At 44.6% G+C, this 17,530-nt stretch overlaps 1 protein-coding gene across 1 annotated transcript in view; it reads right to left on the reverse strand.

The window, feature by feature from the left end:
* Positions 1-9,872: 9,872 nt before the first annotated feature.
* Positions 9,873-17,530, reverse strand: part of LOC308578548 (transmembrane 9 superfamily member 2-like) — a 51,717-nt gene continuing 44,059 nt past the window's right edge. The window contains exon 17 of the mRNA XM_081179019.1: positions 9,873-10,515. Coding sequence (XP_081035145.1) covers positions 10,448-10,515 — 68 coding nt within the window. The 3' untranslated portion in view covers positions 9,873-10,447. The remainder of the gene's footprint in view (positions 10,516-17,530) is intronic.

The following is a 17,530-nucleotide window of genomic DNA, read 5'->3' on the forward strand; positions in this document are numbered from 1 at the left end:
GTTGAGCTCTCTGGAGGAAAAGCATATGTGGGAACTATAGCTCAATGAGGGGTGAACTATAGTTCCCAGGATTCTTTGGAGAGTGCTTTAAATGCATGGTGTGTATACAAACATAAAAACTGAATGCCCTGCATTTCCTTCCAATTTGCCAGTCATATTCAAATATCCACGTTCAGCATTTAAGCCTGCGTATGTTTACTTGGGAGTAAGTCTCCCTGTGTTTCATGAGGGGGGGGGTGCCCCTAGCAAGTATGTTTAGGACTGCAGCTATAACTACTGAGCCGTACAGCCACAGGTTATATTTTAGGTAGAAACCCATCCTTGGCTTCCACATGTCCTCTCCAACTAACCAGATCTTGAACTTAAAGGCTCCTCCCTCTCCCCTCCCCCCAATACCTTTCGTACATGTTTTTAAAAAGAGCAGAGTGGGGGGGTGCTAATAAGATTCACCTCAGTGGAAATTCTGCAAAGGGTAATCCATTAATATCCTGGAAGCACTTTAAGAGATTTTATAGGAAAGAGGAACTGAGTTAGCGTACATTAACAATACTAGCTGGTTATTACTTTGATCCCTGCTCCACAAATTATGTTTATTCCCTTGGAGTGTGTGTGTTTAAAGAAATGTTTTATTTCTGCCTCTCCCTCTCTCCAATATTACTTCTAAAGCTTTTACATGGGGGGGGGATGCAGGAGAGTATATGAGAGAGAAAGCTGGATGGGATGCTTATTCACAAATAAAAGAAATTGCCTGTAATTTGTGGTGTTCCTTTTGCTATTACTGGAAAATTTGCATTTGAATAGGGGCTCTTTTTCCTCTGCAATCCAGCTTCACCTTGATCCTGCACTATAATCGCCCTCCCTCGTTTATGAAATCACAGCAGGCCGCCGTAGAAATTATGTCACACATTCAGCTTTATAGATTCTGCTGCAGGTGAAAAAGGGATGCTAAATTGTGCAGGGCGGAGTTGGGGGGGGGGCTTCCCTTTGTCATTCCTATATGAGAATTAACGATTTTTAACAAGCCCCGTTTTAAATATATATTTTTCAGCTTCTTTGTAAAGGCATTGTAAAAGTGGAGATCATCTTCCACCCCTAGGGATTACGCTGTTACACGTCCTAAATATCAGAACAATACTCATTTCTGTAAAATAGGGTTGGGAGGGGGAATGCAGTAAGCTCAGCCGTTCTCTATGCTCTGAATGCGGTCCCATGTGCGCTATCCATTCAAAGCAGGAACATGCTGCTTTAAACAGTCATAGCCCCCTCCCCTGACCCAAAAGAACCCCAAAGCTGTAATTTGCTGCGAGCTGCAAGGAGACCCCCTATTCCCATCACTTGGCTGCAATCCCCAGAGTCTCCTGGGATTGTTGAACCGCTTTAGGCAGCGGGATCTGCAACAAAATATTGCAGTGCGGAGTGTTCCTGTCTGCCAACCGTTCCATTTTCTGCAAGACCTCATTTCATTCCCACTCCTACCAGCACCAGATTTAGGGCAGTGCAAGCGGTTCGCCCACACAGCCAAGGGGGCTAAATAACAACAACAACAACAACAACAATCCTATATTTATACAGGTAGTTACTGAGAAGATCCATAATAGAGCAACTGTACACAATTTTGAAATAAGAAATATTTTGCAGGAACCAAATTTTATCCTTGCTCTGGGTGCCAAAGTCTTCCCCAGTATTCCCCTTCTCCCCTAACCATCTGTCAGGGGAAGCTGCCTTATACAGTGGTACCTCGGGTTACATACGCTTCAGGTTACATGCGCTTCAGGTTACAGACTCCGCTAACCCAGAAATAGTACCTCGAGTTAAGAACTTTGCTTCAGGATGAGAACAGAAATCGGGCTCCGGCGGCACGGCGGCAGCAGGAGGCCCTATTAGCTAAAGTGGTGCTTCAGGTTAAGAACAGTTTCAGGTTAAGAACAGACCTCCGGAACGAATTAAGTACTTAACCCGAGGTACCACTGTACTGAGTCACGTCACTGGTCCATCTGGATCTGTACTGTCTACACTGACCAGCAGCAACCGTCTGGGGTTTCAGGCAGTGGTATCTCGCAGTTCTGCCTGAAGATGCGGGGGATTGAACCTGGGACCGATGCTCTACCACTGACCCATAGGGCTTCCTTCCCTATGGTCAGTGAGCACACACTGTCATTTCTGGGCTGTTTTGGGGGCTCCCTTGTTAGAGCTCCTCCCCACCACCACCCCAGAAAAAAACCCTGTACTTCTGCAAACCTCCAAGATCCTCCATGTCTGTTGATTCCTCCCTCTTCCTGACAGATGACGCCATTTTATTTATATTGACTTCATACACATGGGCACTCAAGCTTGAGACATCAGAAACAGAGGGAATTGCATATATAACAGAGGGAGTCACTGTGGTGTAGTGGTTAGGGCGTTGGACTTAGGACCTGGCAGACCAGGTTTCAAACCTCCACTTGGCCAGGAAGTTCACGGGGTGGCCTTGGGACAGTCATTGTCTCTGGGCTCTAACCAGTCTTGTAGAGTTGTTGCATGAATAAATGAAGGAAGGAAAGAACCATGGGTGTAGCCAGGACTTTTGTTAGTGGGGAGGCCTTTCGTTGTGGGGAGGACAGAACCTCAGTTAGCTATGTATTTCTATTGATTTTTATTGATTGGGGTGGCAACTGCCCAACCCTGTCCCCCCAAGGTACACCCATGGAAAGAACAGTGTATGTCACCTTGAGTTCCCTGCAGAAAAAGTGGGATATAAGTGTAATAAAGTATAACTGTCTATTGTAGCAACTTAAAAGAACTTTCAGAAGGCTGATGATTTGCATTCTGAATGTCTTTTGATCCAAGTTCTGAAGTTACCCACTGCCATGAGATAACTCATTAACAGGGAGAGCAAAGGAAAGCACAAAGTATATGGGGCAGTGGATAAAAAAAGGCCAGCGCTACAGAACCCTAGAAGCAAAAGTCAGAAGCGGGTACTAATTGGTAAGGGACAGTTTTGTTCTCCAAATGGAATTCACATTTCTGAAGCTTAGCCATTGCTGATCCAAACAGATGAACACTTTAATGACGCCGCACACTGGAAGTGAACATGTTCATAGCAATGCAGTCATCTATGAATGGATGCGATCCCCTGGGACTGGTTTTTGGGGAAGCATGCCATCTAATCTAACGGGTGGCGCAGAGTAAGGGAATGCTGAACATTAATTCTACTGCGCTTTCAAATAACACAGAACAAATGAGCCCAGGACTGCAGTCATCAGGTGGTAACTGCAACATCCAGTGAGGATATGACTGTCAACAATTAAATTATATCCAGGTTAAACCCATTTAAATTAATGGACATAAGTTAGTTATGTCTAGTAATTTCAATAGGTCTACTCTCAGTAGGATGAACATTTGGGCAACACCCATGGGACCAGTGATTTCCAAATGTTTACCTCCAGGACACTCTTTTCTCAATAACTTAAGAGAGTTGTGGGGCATCCATCTTTCTGGACAAAGTGGGCACATTTGGAATTTTGAGAAAGTGCCATGGGCTCCAGCCACAAAATGGCAACCCCAGAGATACAGGAGCAAAACAGGCTGCCCCCAACTGCTCCATCAACTTCTCAGCAATGGGAAAGCCATTACTCACAGGGAGTAAGTACTATGCACCTTCCTTGAACAGAAGGAACAGGGATGTCCAGCCATAGCATTCAAGGTAGGTATGATTTGGGGGGGGGGGGTTAACACAGAAATGCTAGGCCAGTGCAAACATAAACTGAGGGCTTTTACTGCAGCCTTTCATGGGTGCCAGATACTGGCAGGTAGGATGGTATCAATGGGTGCTGTGCTGCCGACTCCCTGCTTTATACCCAGTCAGACCACTGATCCATATGGTTCTGTATTGCCTGTGTTGGGGAACCTGTGGGACTCTAGATGTTGTTGGACCCCCAAATCCCAGCAGCCCCAGCCAGTATGACCAAAGGGCAGTGTTGGCGGAAGCAGGAGCCAAGCAATGCCTGGAGGACCACTGGCTCTCCAGCTCTGGTTTAAGGAATGCCTTCTCTTTTATGCAAGTTCCTCTGTTGACTGCTTTCATTGTGTCCCAAAGGAGGGGGGTTGTTGTATTGTCTATATCATTTTCTTTGAAGTAGTTTTGGAGTTTTTGTGAGACTTTCTCTAATTATTTTATTTGTGGTTAGGATGGGACTGAAGGACCATGATGGGGTGGTTCATGTTTCTTCTCCTATTTTAAGGTAGCTTCTACCGGGGCGTGGTCTATGATTTTAATGCTATCTATGTTCATTGATTCAATGCGGGTGGCGCTGTGGTCTACACCACAGAGCCTAGGGCTTGCTGATCAGAAGGTTGGTGGTTCGAATCCCCATGACAGGGTGAGCTCCCATTGCTCAGTCCCTGCTCCTGCCAACCTAGCAGTTCAAAAGCACGTTAAAGTGCAAGTAGATAAATAGGTACCACTCCGGCGGGAAGGTAAACGCCGTTTCCGTGCGCTGCTCTGGTTCGCCAGAAGCAGCTTAGTCATGCTGGCCACATGACCCAGAAGCTGTCTGCGGACAAATGCCAGCTCCCTCAGCTCAAGGCTCAGTGGTTTAGACGACAGCATCACCCGCGTCCCCTTTCCCGTGGGTAGGTAAAAGGTAAAGGGACCCCTGACCATTAGGTCCAGTCGTGACCGACTCTGGGGTTGCGGTGCTCATCTCGCTTTATTGGCCGAGGGAGCCAGCGTACAGCTTCCGGGTCATGTGGCCAGCATGACTAAGCCGCTTCTGGAGAACCAGATCAGCGCACGGAAACGCTGTTTACCTTCCCGCCGGAGCGGTACCTATTTATCTACTTGCACTTTGATGTGCTTTTGAACTGCTAGCTGGGCAGGAGCAGGGACCGAGCAACGGGAGCTCACCCCGTCGCAGGGATTCGAACCGCCGACCCTCTGATTGGCAAGCCCTAGGCTCTGTGGTTTAACCCACAGCACCACCCGTGGGTATAAGGCAGTAAAAAAATTCAATATTTGACATCTAAAAATGTGAATTTGTATAAAGACAACTATGAAAAATGCTGGTCGGAAATTAAAAAAGATCTAGAAATATGGTCAAATCTGAAATTGTCAATGTTAGGCCGAATTGCTGTGATCAAAATGAATGTATTGCCTAGAATGTTATTTTTGTTCCAGACCTTGCAGATCCTGGATAAGATGGAATGTTTTAAGAGGTGGCAGAAAGATATCTCGAAATTTGTCTGGCAGGGCAAAAAGCCCAGAATTAAATTTAAAATATTGACAGATGCTAAAGAAAGAGGGGGTTTTGCCCTGCCGGACTTGAAATTGTACTATGAGGCAGCAGCATTTTGCTGGCTGAAAGAATGGATGCTCCTCGAAAATACAGACATCTTAGATCTGGAAGGTTTTAACAATGCTTTTGGTTGGCATGCATATCTATGGTATGACAAAATTAATAGTGTCTTTAAGAATCACATTGTTAGAAAAGCACTGTTTAATGTTTGGAGAAGATATAAAGATCTGTTGGAAAACAAAACCCCTAGATGGGTCTCACCAGTGGAGGCCAAGGCAGTGAAGAAACTCAATATGGAGGTCGGATGGCCGAAGTATTGGGAAATTTTGGAACAGGATGGAGATAAGTTGAAATTGCAAAGTTATGAGAAACTGAAGCATAAGGTACAAAATTGGTTTCAATACCATCATATAGTGGAATTTTTCAAACAGGACAGGAAAATTGGCTTCCAGATGGAAAAATCAAAACTAGAAACTGAATTGTTAGAACCTAGTACTAAGAATTTATCTAGAATGTATAACTTGTTGCTGAAATGGAATACACAGGAGGAAACAGTCAAATCAGCCATGATTAAGTGGGCACAAGATGTTGGTCATAACATCATGTCAGATGACTGGGAATGGTTATGGAACACCGGTATCAAATTTACGGCATGTAATGCCTTAAAGGAAAACATTATGAAAATGGTATACAGGTGGTACATGACCCCAGTCAAGGTGGCAAAAATTTATCATCTGCCCGATAACAAATGTTGGAAATGCAAAGAGACTGAAGGTACCTTCTACCACCTTTGGTGGACATGCCCGAAGATAAAGGCTTTCTGGGAAATGATCTATAATGAAATGAAAAAGGTACTTAAATGTACCTTTCCTAAAAAACCCGAGGCCTTTCTCTTGGGCATTGTCGGCCAATTGGTGTCAAAGAAGGATAGAGCTTTTTTCATGTACGCTACAACAGCAGCAAGAATACTCATTGCAAAGCATTGGAAGACACAAGATCTACCCACTCTGGAAGAATGGCAGATGAAAGTGATGGACTATATGACATTGGCTGAGATGACAGGCAGAATCCGTGACCAAGGAAAAGAGACAGCGGAAGAAGAATGGAGAAAATTCAAAAGTTACCTTAAGGACTATTATAAACTCAATGAATGTTAGAGTGTTTTGGTTCTTAGGAACAAAGGGATACAGGGACATAAGGTTAGAATATAGAGATGACTAAGATGACTGAGGTTGGAAAGTAACAACTGGGAGTTGCTATAAAATTATAGACATTGGGATGCAGAAAGGGGGGGTATGGGGAAGTCCCAGAAAAGAGGTTTATGAAAATATGTTATGAATTTATACGTGTATGTTTGTTTTCTTAAGTGTTTGTCTGTTTTTTAAAATTTGTAAAACCAATAAAAATCTTTTTTTAAAAAATAAAAAATTCAATATTTATTTATTTTTTAAAAAAATCCACCTTGATACCTACTTGGGACCTTCTGTCCACAACAAATTATCTCTACCACTGAACTGCAGGCCCTCAATCATCTTTCTGTTGACAGATTAGTGTGAGTTGCAGAGGATGCTGGGGGCCTGTTACTGAACAGACATTTGCACTTATATGGAACAGTGGGGGTTTCTGGTTCCAAAACTGTCACTGATCCAGGTTCTGAGCAGACTCAAACCTACTTAGCTTCAGCAAGCTGGTGCCTTTAAGTCATGCACTCAGCCTGGGTAGGCCTCTTGGCTGACCCACATAAAGTGGGACCATGGCTAAACCATGCATTATATGGCAAGGTATCTTTGCAAGGAAACTTATTCTTCATGGCAGGTCTTCTCACTAATAGGGTATCCTAAAAAGCTTTCCAAACCACTAAAACCCAGGCAAGGGCTGTGTGGCTCAGTGGTAGAGCATCTGCTTTGCATACAATAAGTCCCAGGTTCAAACCCTGGCTACTTTGGATAGAAGTGGAAATAGCCATGGTCTGAAATCCATTGTAGAGCTGCTACCAGCTAGTAGACAACACTGAACTACACCAATGGTCTGACTCTATATAAGGCAGCTTCCTGTGTTCACAGGAAATATCTGTCACAGAGCAACTTCCAGAGGGACAACCATTTTAGCATGCTGAAAGAAAAAGAGTCACTTGATGCCTTAAAGACCAACATTAATCGTAGCTGATTCTATAGTAAATCTGTTCATCTTCAAGGGACTGCAAGACGCCACCATCAGAGAACAAGGTACTACAACAAGTGTTTCTATATTCAAATAATACCTTCAGTGAAGTTGGCGGTTCACACATTTGGCTTGAAAGGAAAAGTTGAGCCAGAGAAAGATATATACCTATGTGTAAATTGTTCTAAAAGTTGCATGGTTGCATCAGGACTACCACAAAATCCACCATCCGTGACAAGGTGTTGCTGCCACCACCAGGAGCCCTGAAATTAGGGCTGTTACACGTTCAGAAAAGAAATCACAGCACAATGAGACACACTGGATTATACCCAAATGCAGCCTGAAATTTAACGCAATGTATATTAAGTAGTTGCTGCAAAAATGTAGAATGATTAGATATACTGCGTTTTAGGAGTCGATTACATATGCTATGATTGTAGTAATAGTGCATTCAAACATTTATACATGTTGCATACAATTATACATTTCTCACCAATCCAGACTAAAATTCTAGACATTTCCTTCTTCAAAATAAATGAATACTGTGTTGTTGAGGGTGGGCCTTGTGGACATGCATATATGATGGTGCATTCTACGTTATAAGTGGAAGGGATGGTATGATAGTGATTGGAGGGTATACTACATGTACTGATGAAATTACGACAAACTTGATAGAACAAAGGAAGAAGTACTGATTGCAGAGAAACTTTTAAATGCAAGACTCCAGCCTTCTCCCTACCACCTGTAACACACAGCTCAGAGTTACTGTGTGTTGTTATGGGGAAGAAAAAACCCCGATCCTTAATCTTCGTGGAACCAAATTACTCAAGAGTTCGACCGCCAGCTTTCTTCTTTTTCCTCTTCTTCTTCTTTAGCCCTTTCCAAAGGTAAATTTTCCCTATTTTCCTCCTCTGCAATTGGCACCAAAGGCAGAGTAAGGCGTGTGTTTTACCCATTTGTGCGGGTGCCCTCGAGTGATAACGACACAAATGTTTTCTGAAAAGCAACATTACTAGTAAACTACCAGTTTGGTTCCAGTACTGTCATTTTCTCACAATTTTACGGTTAAGGTGTGCTTCTTCTCCCCTTCACCCCCCCCCCACACTCCCCCAAACCTTCTGGTAAAAGTTGCAATTTCAATGGGAGCCTTGATTCCGTACACGGTTATTTGCCCATTATTCTGTGCCTGAAAAGGAGAATTCCCTGGAGATGTTTTTTTAAAAAAAGGAATATATACAATCTCCAGGCCATATAGTCTAAGGCATTTTGACAACGGCTCCATGGCCTTTCAATATATTAAGATGCCTGTCAACAAACAGCACAGGAGGGGGAAGTAAAGCAAAACACAAAAATATGGCCAACGTGCACAACTGATTAATCTGGCTCTTTATGGAACAACCCAGGGGCGCCCTCTGCTTTGCTGTTGCAATAAATCTGTGTTTTCAATGCAGCGAGTCAGACGTCCAAGTGTTTTTCCTCCAGTTGAAAACAGACAATAAATCACATTGGCTACTACAGATGCTTATGTCAACTATAAATCCCTGGCTCCATCACTGCAGAAGGGCGGACCTTCCTAGCAAGCCAAAACAAAAGGAGGGGAACAGAGGAGAGGGTTGTAGACCTTTGCATGTAAAAGGTTCTGGGGTTTGATTGCTGGTATCTCTAGGTAGGTGTGGAACCAGGGGTGGAGAACCTATGGCCCGTCAGATGTTATTATTTATTATTTGGTTATTAAATTTATATACCGCTCTTCATCAAGAGACCACAGGGTGGTTTACAACATGGAACACATAATAAAAAGGACACCACCACCCACTTTAAAAGGCCATAGGTTGATTAACAGCCAAAGGCCTGGTTGAAGAAGAATGCTTTTGTCTGGCACCTAAAGATATGTTAGAAAGGCGTCTGGCAAGCCTCCCTGCAGAGAGTATTCCACAACAGGGAGCCAACACAGAAAAGGCCCATTCTCATGCTGCCACCCTCCAGAACTCTCATGGAGGAGAAACACAAAGAAGGGACTCAGGTGATGATCTCAGGGTCTGGGTCAATTTCCATGTGAAGAGGTGGTCCTTGAGATATTGGGGTCCTGAGCCATTTAAGGGTTTATAGGTGAGCACCAGCACTTTGAATTGGGCCTGGAAACTAACTGGTAACCAATGCAGCTGGGCCAGGGTTGACATTACTGTATATGCTCAACCCGCCAAGACCACCGGCCATGCTTTTTGGGGCTGATGGGAGCCATAGTTCAGCAACATCTGGAGGGCCAAAGGTTTCCCACGCCTCATGTAGGTAAACACTGCATTAGATGGACGAAGGATCTAACTAGGATAAGGCTGCTCCCTATGCTCCTTTTATTACAATATACAGTATAAACAAATGGTTTTGGGACTTCAGCAAACTAACTAGCTCAAGGTAACTGATGAAGCAGCCACACACAGGTCTGTTGGAACTGTGCAGCTTTATTCAAAACGAAGACAGTGTGGTGTTTCTCCTCCTGCCAAGAGATCTGCACTTGACACTAAATGCTTGTACATTTGTATAAGGTGACCAGCTAACCTGCAAAGGAGATGCAGACTATTATGTACAGTTGTACTTAAATGTTAAGTTTTTAAAAGTCACATTTTTTTTACATAGGATTCTACCGGACGGTCCTATACTGTGAACAGAATAATCAAATAACTGTGTAAAAAGAGAAGTAGCAAAGTCACAAGAAACCCCAGCTTGGGAGAAGCAAAGTGCGCAACACACACGTTGTTAAACTGGATTCGTTCTTTCAGCTGCAAACAATAATAATAATAGTAATAATAAACAACTTGGGATGCAGCACTTGTAAAAAGTGATAGAAGTCAAGTTCTCTGGGATTGTCCAACATTCCTTGGGTCCCGTTCTGCTTTTTGGTGCCAAGATACCAACTCTGCATGTCTATTTTAAAGGTGTCATGTTTATCCCAGTACATGGTTAATATATATATCCATTGACTTGCTGGATATGTTCAAGAGAAACGTGGAAGATCTTCAGTCTACTTTCACAACGCTGTAAATCTTACTAACGAACCAGAAGCACGCAAAAAATCCAATCGTTCCTAAAAAAGAAGAAGAGAAGTTGAGATGTTTACATGCTCCTGGAATGCAAAAGGCACCCTTCCTGAACAGGGTGAAATGTTAGGTAGTTCTTGCTACACCACCTAGCACTTGCTTAGGTTACTTTCTCTTTTCTCAGAGAATGGTAGGCTAGAGGGAGTGTTGGTTTGAGTTTGCAAGGCACATCTTACCTTCTTAAGCAAAACCGCATGCTCAGGATCACTTAACATGCACATCAATTACGCGAAAATTGTTAAAGTGATCCTGAGTGTGAAAAGTTGCCTTGAAAACTTAAGTCACATGCAGGATTTATCTATTTAAAATCATAATAGACCACGTAAGGCTGTAGTTAACTATCCTTGCTCAAGAAGAAACAAAACTCCTGTTAACCTAGCAGCCAAATCCAAGCTGAATGTCCACTGTATTGTTCACCCAACATTTTCTCAGTGGCAATGCCATTGGCCTAACCCTGTGACTCACTACCCAGAGTCACTTCTGGGACGAATGTACAGTACACCACTATGAGAATGGAGACAGAAGGACTCAAGTCAATCATTCTGGACTCATAGTGTTCTGTGAGCCTTTAGAACAGCCCTGCTGGATCAGGCCAGTGGTCCGTGTAATGCAGCATCCTGTTCTCACACTGGTGAACCAGGGGCTTCTGGGAAGCCTCCAAGCAGAGCCTGAGTGCAAAAGCAACTCTCTCCTCCTGCATTTTCACGCAACTGCAATAAAGCGGCTCCCAGAGTCCTGGAAGGCACATGGAATTGCCTGCCTCTTTGTGCACTGACTCTATGTTACAAACGTGCCTGCAAACGTGACATGAAGGCTTGCAACATGAATCCTGCTGTGTGGAAATTCCTTGCAGATGGTCGCAGTGCCTAGAGAGAAAAGAAACGCCATGGTGCATCTGCAGCAACAGAACCAGGCCCCTTCATGTGCCCCACCTGCAACAACACATGTCTCTCTCCTGCGTCAGTCTCTACAGGCGCAGCAGGAGCTATAACTCTCCAACAGTTTGACTTTACCCCTGAAGGTGCACTCTTCCATTGTCTCCCAAGACAAATGGATGCCAATAACAGTATGTGCACTGAGGTCTACCATGGCTGAGCATAAAGCCAGAATTCCAATACTACAAATAACTACAAAGCAATGCTCATGTCATGTGTTCCCTCCAGGTATACACCAAACATGAAGAGGGAGTGGAGACGTGCCCTACTGGACACACCTGAGCTTGATTAGTTATGCCTGCCAAGAGGTGCTTATGTGTGTGCAACAGTCTTCATGCATGCATCTTCCATATGATCAAGGGCTCAAGCACAGCTAGGTGCACACAGGTGTCCCTCTGCAGGTATTCAGCTTAGTACGAATCCATTGGAAAGAGGAGCACAACGACGGAGGTGAGAGGACACCAGACTGGGTCTCAACTCCCTTGCCACCCTGTAAGAGGTGGGTGGCTCTTTGCACCATATGTGGACATGGCAAGAACACAACAACCTACCCCACATTCTTTTCAGGGAAAGGACATAGCTCAAGTGGTGGATGGAGCATCTGTTTTGCACACCAAAGTATCTGGGTTCAACCCCCAACATCTCCTGACAGGGCTGGGAGAGACCAGTAACTGCGATCCTAGAGAGTCACTGCCTGGGTAGACAATACTGAGCTAGGCATGCCAACATTCTGATTCCTGCTACTTAAAATTTACTAATTAAATTTTGCGTCTGTGTCCACTCTTCTGAGCTGCCTTGTTTTTAGGGGTGGGGAAGGGGGGTGTTACTGGTTGGGGGGGGGAAGAAGCATTAAGAAATAAACTCTGGTTGCTGCCTGTTTCCAAGACATTCACATTTCCCACAGAACTCTCTCTATCGCAAATGCATCGCATACGCCCTTCTAGATAGCAAACCATGAGAGAAGCACAATGGCTTTGCGAGCACCTCCTTATGAACTGCATGCAGATTATGCAGGTCAGTAGCTGCTGCTAACCAAAAGAAGGCACCCTTACAAAGGAAAAATAAAAGGGTTCACCCCGACCCTCTCCCCCTGCAAGCACTGCTGCCCTCTTCCCCACCACCACAACACACCTGGCTTGATATTCTAGTCCCCTCATATTGCCACTTCTCTCTTTTCCCCCAGTTAAAGCCTTTTTCCCCACAGCCTGCTATTATGTTCTGCAGATTACCCTCTTCCGCAGGGTTTGCAGCTATCATCCTTTCAAACAGTGGGGGGACGGCAGATTTACTGCGCTTGATAGGAGATCATACACCAGCCACAAAAGGATATTTAATTCCTTTATGGGCTTGACATCTCAAAGTCTTTCCAGTCTGCAGTCGATTCTCACTCCTCCCCACTGTGTGAGGCACTCCTATCTGGCGCTAGTGTGACCTCTGTGGCCTCCCAGATCTCACATTTAAAATTTTTGTTTTCTAGGGATCCTCAGATGGATAGATGGAGAGTTAGACAGACAGAGGGCACATAAACACACACACACACTCCCCATGCACATATAAGCATCTAGGGGTTCAAAAAAAGGATTTCCAGTTACTAGATGTTCCGACAGGCTTTACACATATTGCACTGGTGGTGAAAGATCTCCACTGGCTACCTATTAGCTACAGAGCCAAATTCAAGGTTTTATTGTTGATATTTAAAGTCCTAAACAACTGGGGGAGGGCAGCATAAGAGCATAAGCAGAGCCCTGCTGGATGAGGCCAGTTCCCCCTCAAGTCCAGCATCCTGTTCTCACAGTGACCAACCAGCTGCCAATGGGATGGATATCTAGCACAGCTTTCTTCTAAAATGATAAAATAAATGTATCTTTTTATTTTAGGAAGTAATGGGTGCATTATAACCTTCTGAGCTAAGAACACTCACTGAATCTGGGAGGGGTAGATTCGGGGTGGGAAGTAACCTCTCCTCTCGCCCCTGGTAGTTCCTTGAAGAGCTTTAGATGGAACCCCAGAACTACAGTTCCTCGCAATGAGACAGTTCTAGCCTCCCTTAGGACCAAGGCTCTCCAAACTCCCTTGGGATCCTACCATCTCAAGCAGAATAAAACACAGCCAAGAGCCTATTGGTGTTCCAGTATAAACTCAAGCAGGCATAGGGTGGAGAGAGTGGATAAGAGAAAAGTTTTACTCCTTATAGAATACTGGGAACTCAGTAAAGCTGAGTGCTGCAAGACTCAGAGCAGGCAAAAGAAAGTGCCCCCCCCCCAAACAATACAAGTTAAACTATGAAACTTGCTTCCACAAGAGATAATGATGGCCACCAAAAGAGGATTTGACAAATGCATGGAGGATAACACTATCAACAGCCACTAGTCACGACGGCTACCTGCTCCCTACACTTGGAATATCCGCTGCCGGGAACTGCGGGTGGAGCAAGTGCTCTGGCACTCAGGTTCTGCTTGTGCGCCCCCACAGGCATTTATCTGGGTTGCCACTGTGAGATCAGGATGCTGGACTAGATGGGCCATTGGCTTGATCCGGTAGAATGCGTCTTATGTCATAAACATATTGCATTCCCAACAAAAAAGCTGAAGATTTAGACAAGTTCGAGCAACCAGAGAGCCTTAATACATGAATAATAAAATGGGCATTCCCATATTAATTATTTGGACTCAAAGTCAAAGTGTGGCTTCCAAAGGCTCCATCAAGGTAAAGAGCAAAGGTCAGAATTCCACTACTGCAGAATTACTGCAAACCAAGATCTCCTTTAGCAAAACCACAACGCCAGCGATCAAGCGATACGGTAGTGACTGGAAGGAAACTCAATAAAGCTGTTCAGCTATCCAAGTTCAGCCGTCCTTGCCAACACCAAAACCTGTGATCAATTAGTGCAAGCAAAAGAAATAATTGGAAACACAGGTCAAGAACAAAGCTGCATTCCCCACTCCCCGTGTTTTTGCAAACAGAGACCCTTCAACACACCTCTCTCACTACAGAGGTAGCTGTCCAAATCCAACCTCCCTATAACATCCAACTTAAAAGTGCCTGGCTGACAAGGCTGTTTTGCATTATCAGTAGCTTTCACCAAGCGAAACAGGATGTTTTCCTAAATAAAAGCATTTTATGGAACATAAAATACAATTCTGATAGCTCATAGTAAACTGTCAGAAGGGTTCCTATCTTAAAGGTTACAGAATGATGTGAAGAACAAGGAGGCTACTCTGTGCAGCTTGTCAGGCAACATGAAGGGGGGGGGAGAGGAGATCCATTAAGTTGCTCATGTCCTTCCCCCCCCCCAAAAAAAAATAAGCCTGAAAAAAAGGCCTTATCAGGAGAACACCTATTAAAGGCAGAACACCACATATCTCTTATATGGCATTTTATGGAACACTAGATAGTAGGATTTATCAGAGGTGAATAAACTAGAATAAATGAACCACTTGCTCTCACCAGTAAGGGAATTCTTGTTCTTTATCTGAAGAAAATATGGAATTCCTGAAGATGGAATTTAAGTTTCATGAAGCAACTAAGTCCCCCTCCAGTGGTTGATATCTATTTATTATAATTGTGCATTGCCTTTCAGCAAAAACAAATACAAAATTCATAATGATAAAAACAAACCAGGAAATCCCCCAGGGCTATCTGGGAAACCATTAGATCCATCAAACTCTGAGAGCCGACCATCCTCATAGGTCCCTCACCACTGGGGGGGGGGGGTGCTGAGAGCCTAAATCTCATCAGGAAGTGGTGTGACCATGACAAGGGACTGATGGCAAGAGGTGCAAAAATGCCTGCTTCCTCGAGAGGAGGGGGAATTCCAGTGGCTGTGGAGGTGGGCCAGATGAACAGCTCTCTCCTCCATTGTTGATCTCTGGCTGCTACCCCTGAGAGTGAAGTGTCTTGGGACTAAAATGGCAGAAGGCTGAGAGGCTAACCATGGGTGGGGAAAGAGCCAAGGGCAGTTGGTGCCAGCTATTTCTGGTTTTGTCCCCATCCTCCTCCCTGCTAAATTCCACAAGGAGAAACCTGAGGCTAAGGAAGACAAAACTGACAGCCACACAGACCACCCACACTGCTTGTTGGTGGAGGCTGGTAAAAAGGCAGAAGTTGGTGGGGCAGCGTCCCATTTGCCCTAATGGTCTAGGCTGCACTTCCGCCCTCTGCAAATCTACAGAGGACACTTTTTTCAATGGAACATTAGCTAAACTAGAGGATTCACTGTACCACACTGAACAAGGGGTTCGTGAAATACTCTGGTGATGTGGACGGCAATGCCTTCTAGTTACAGGCCTGAGCGGAGGGAACTGGCTATTTCCAAACCATGTATTTACAGGGACCACTTCTCTAATTAAAACACAACATTGAAAGACAAGCACACATCTGGTAGCAGATTCTCTTCCTCATAATCTTGTCTGGATTAGACCCCTCCCCCTTTATTGCATTATAGACATCACTCTAATAAATGTCTGAAGCAGCCTGTTTGTCCAAAGTGTCCTTTCTTCTAGAAAGGGCACAGCATTCACGTATCTCTTGCCGCAAAATTTTGCAAGCCAGAGCCTCCGTCACTAGCTCTGGAAGCTCTGAGTGCATGAAAAATGCAAAGGGCATGACATTGCACACAAAAACGGAGAGGCTCACCGGGCAGGATGCATCCCTATGAGGTTTGGCTGGAAATCTCATGTGTATGCATACGAATTGTGAATGTCTGCACAGTGTTTATAGCCAAGCTACGAGGTCAGTCAATTCCCTTTTCCGTTACATCTCGGTGTTGTGTGCTCACACATGAGATTATGGGTTGTATCCAGTACAGCAGTAAGTTAAAGTCATCTGGTGGTATACCTGTTTCATCGGAGAAATGCTTTGCGCTAATGAAATGCTGCTGCGCAAGAGAACGGACAAGCTGGTTGCTGGTAACTCTGTTGCACAATATACTGCACAACGAGTTTCCGCTAGCAAAAGAGTTGCATTTTATTCCTCTGTTGCACAACTTTGCAACTCACCCATATGCTAGTGCAAGAGCCTTGGTGGTAGTACGCAGATAGCACTGGATACAGCCCCAAATACACACACACACACACACACACACACGTAGATATGTTAGAACCAGGTGCCTCCCGGGAACCAAGAAAGCACAATGACCCTTTATCCAGAGGTGCCATACAGCTACCATGACTAATAAACCTTGACAGAGCTCTCCTCCTCCACGGAATGATAGGCATGTAGGCCTGTATGGTGGTGTGGTTCGAGAGTAGGAAGAAGACCTGGGAGACAAGGGTTCAAAACCCCACTCAGTCCCAAAGTTCACGACCTCTTAGCCTAGTCCATCACACAGAGTTGTTTCAAGGATGAAATGGGGGGGGGGGACCATGTACCCCACCTTGAGCTTCCTGGAGGAAAGGTGGGACATAAGTGTTAATAATAAAACAAGTAATTCCTTTTTAGAGCTATTCAAGATGGTGGTCATTGCCATAGTCTTGTGGCAGAAAATCCCACAAGTTAACTATATGTGTTTTACTGCCGGTCACTCTGCATTCCCCAATTTTATATACAGATGGAGGAACAGCCTTGCTCACTGAAGTGCTGCCCTGCCATAAAAGTGTTAGATGGGATGTTTCAAACCACCCCCACCCCCACCCAAGCCTAAGCATCCTCTCTAGTCAACATGGAGGCTCATTTTATTATGCTCAGACTAACATCCCAACCTCTTCTCTTTGTTCTTTTGTTCTCCCCCTCCTCTAAACACCATATGTCAGGAATGCAACAGATCAGGAACTACTTCCAGCCTGCATGTGCTCTATAGAAGTACTCTATGCTGACATGGAGAAAAGCTGCATTTTTATATTTAGTGTGTTTCTTGGTTCCCCACCACCAATGACCATAACTCAGTGGTGAAGCAAAGGATCCTAGGTTTCATCCCCAGCATCTCCAGCTACAACTGGGAAAGACTTCCTGTCTGAATTCCTGGAGAGTCACTGCCTGTCAGTGTATACAATACTAAGCTAGAGGAACCAATGGTTCATAAGGCAGCTTGCTATGTTCCTAGGTAATGTCACAATACTTGAAATGAGTC

The sequence above is a fragment of the Podarcis bocagei genome (genome assembly GCF_964188305.1).
Source record: "Podarcis bocagei genome assembly, chromosome: Z".
NCBI classification, from domain to species: domain Eukaryota; kingdom Metazoa; phylum Chordata; class Lepidosauria; order Squamata; family Lacertidae; genus Podarcis; species Podarcis bocagei.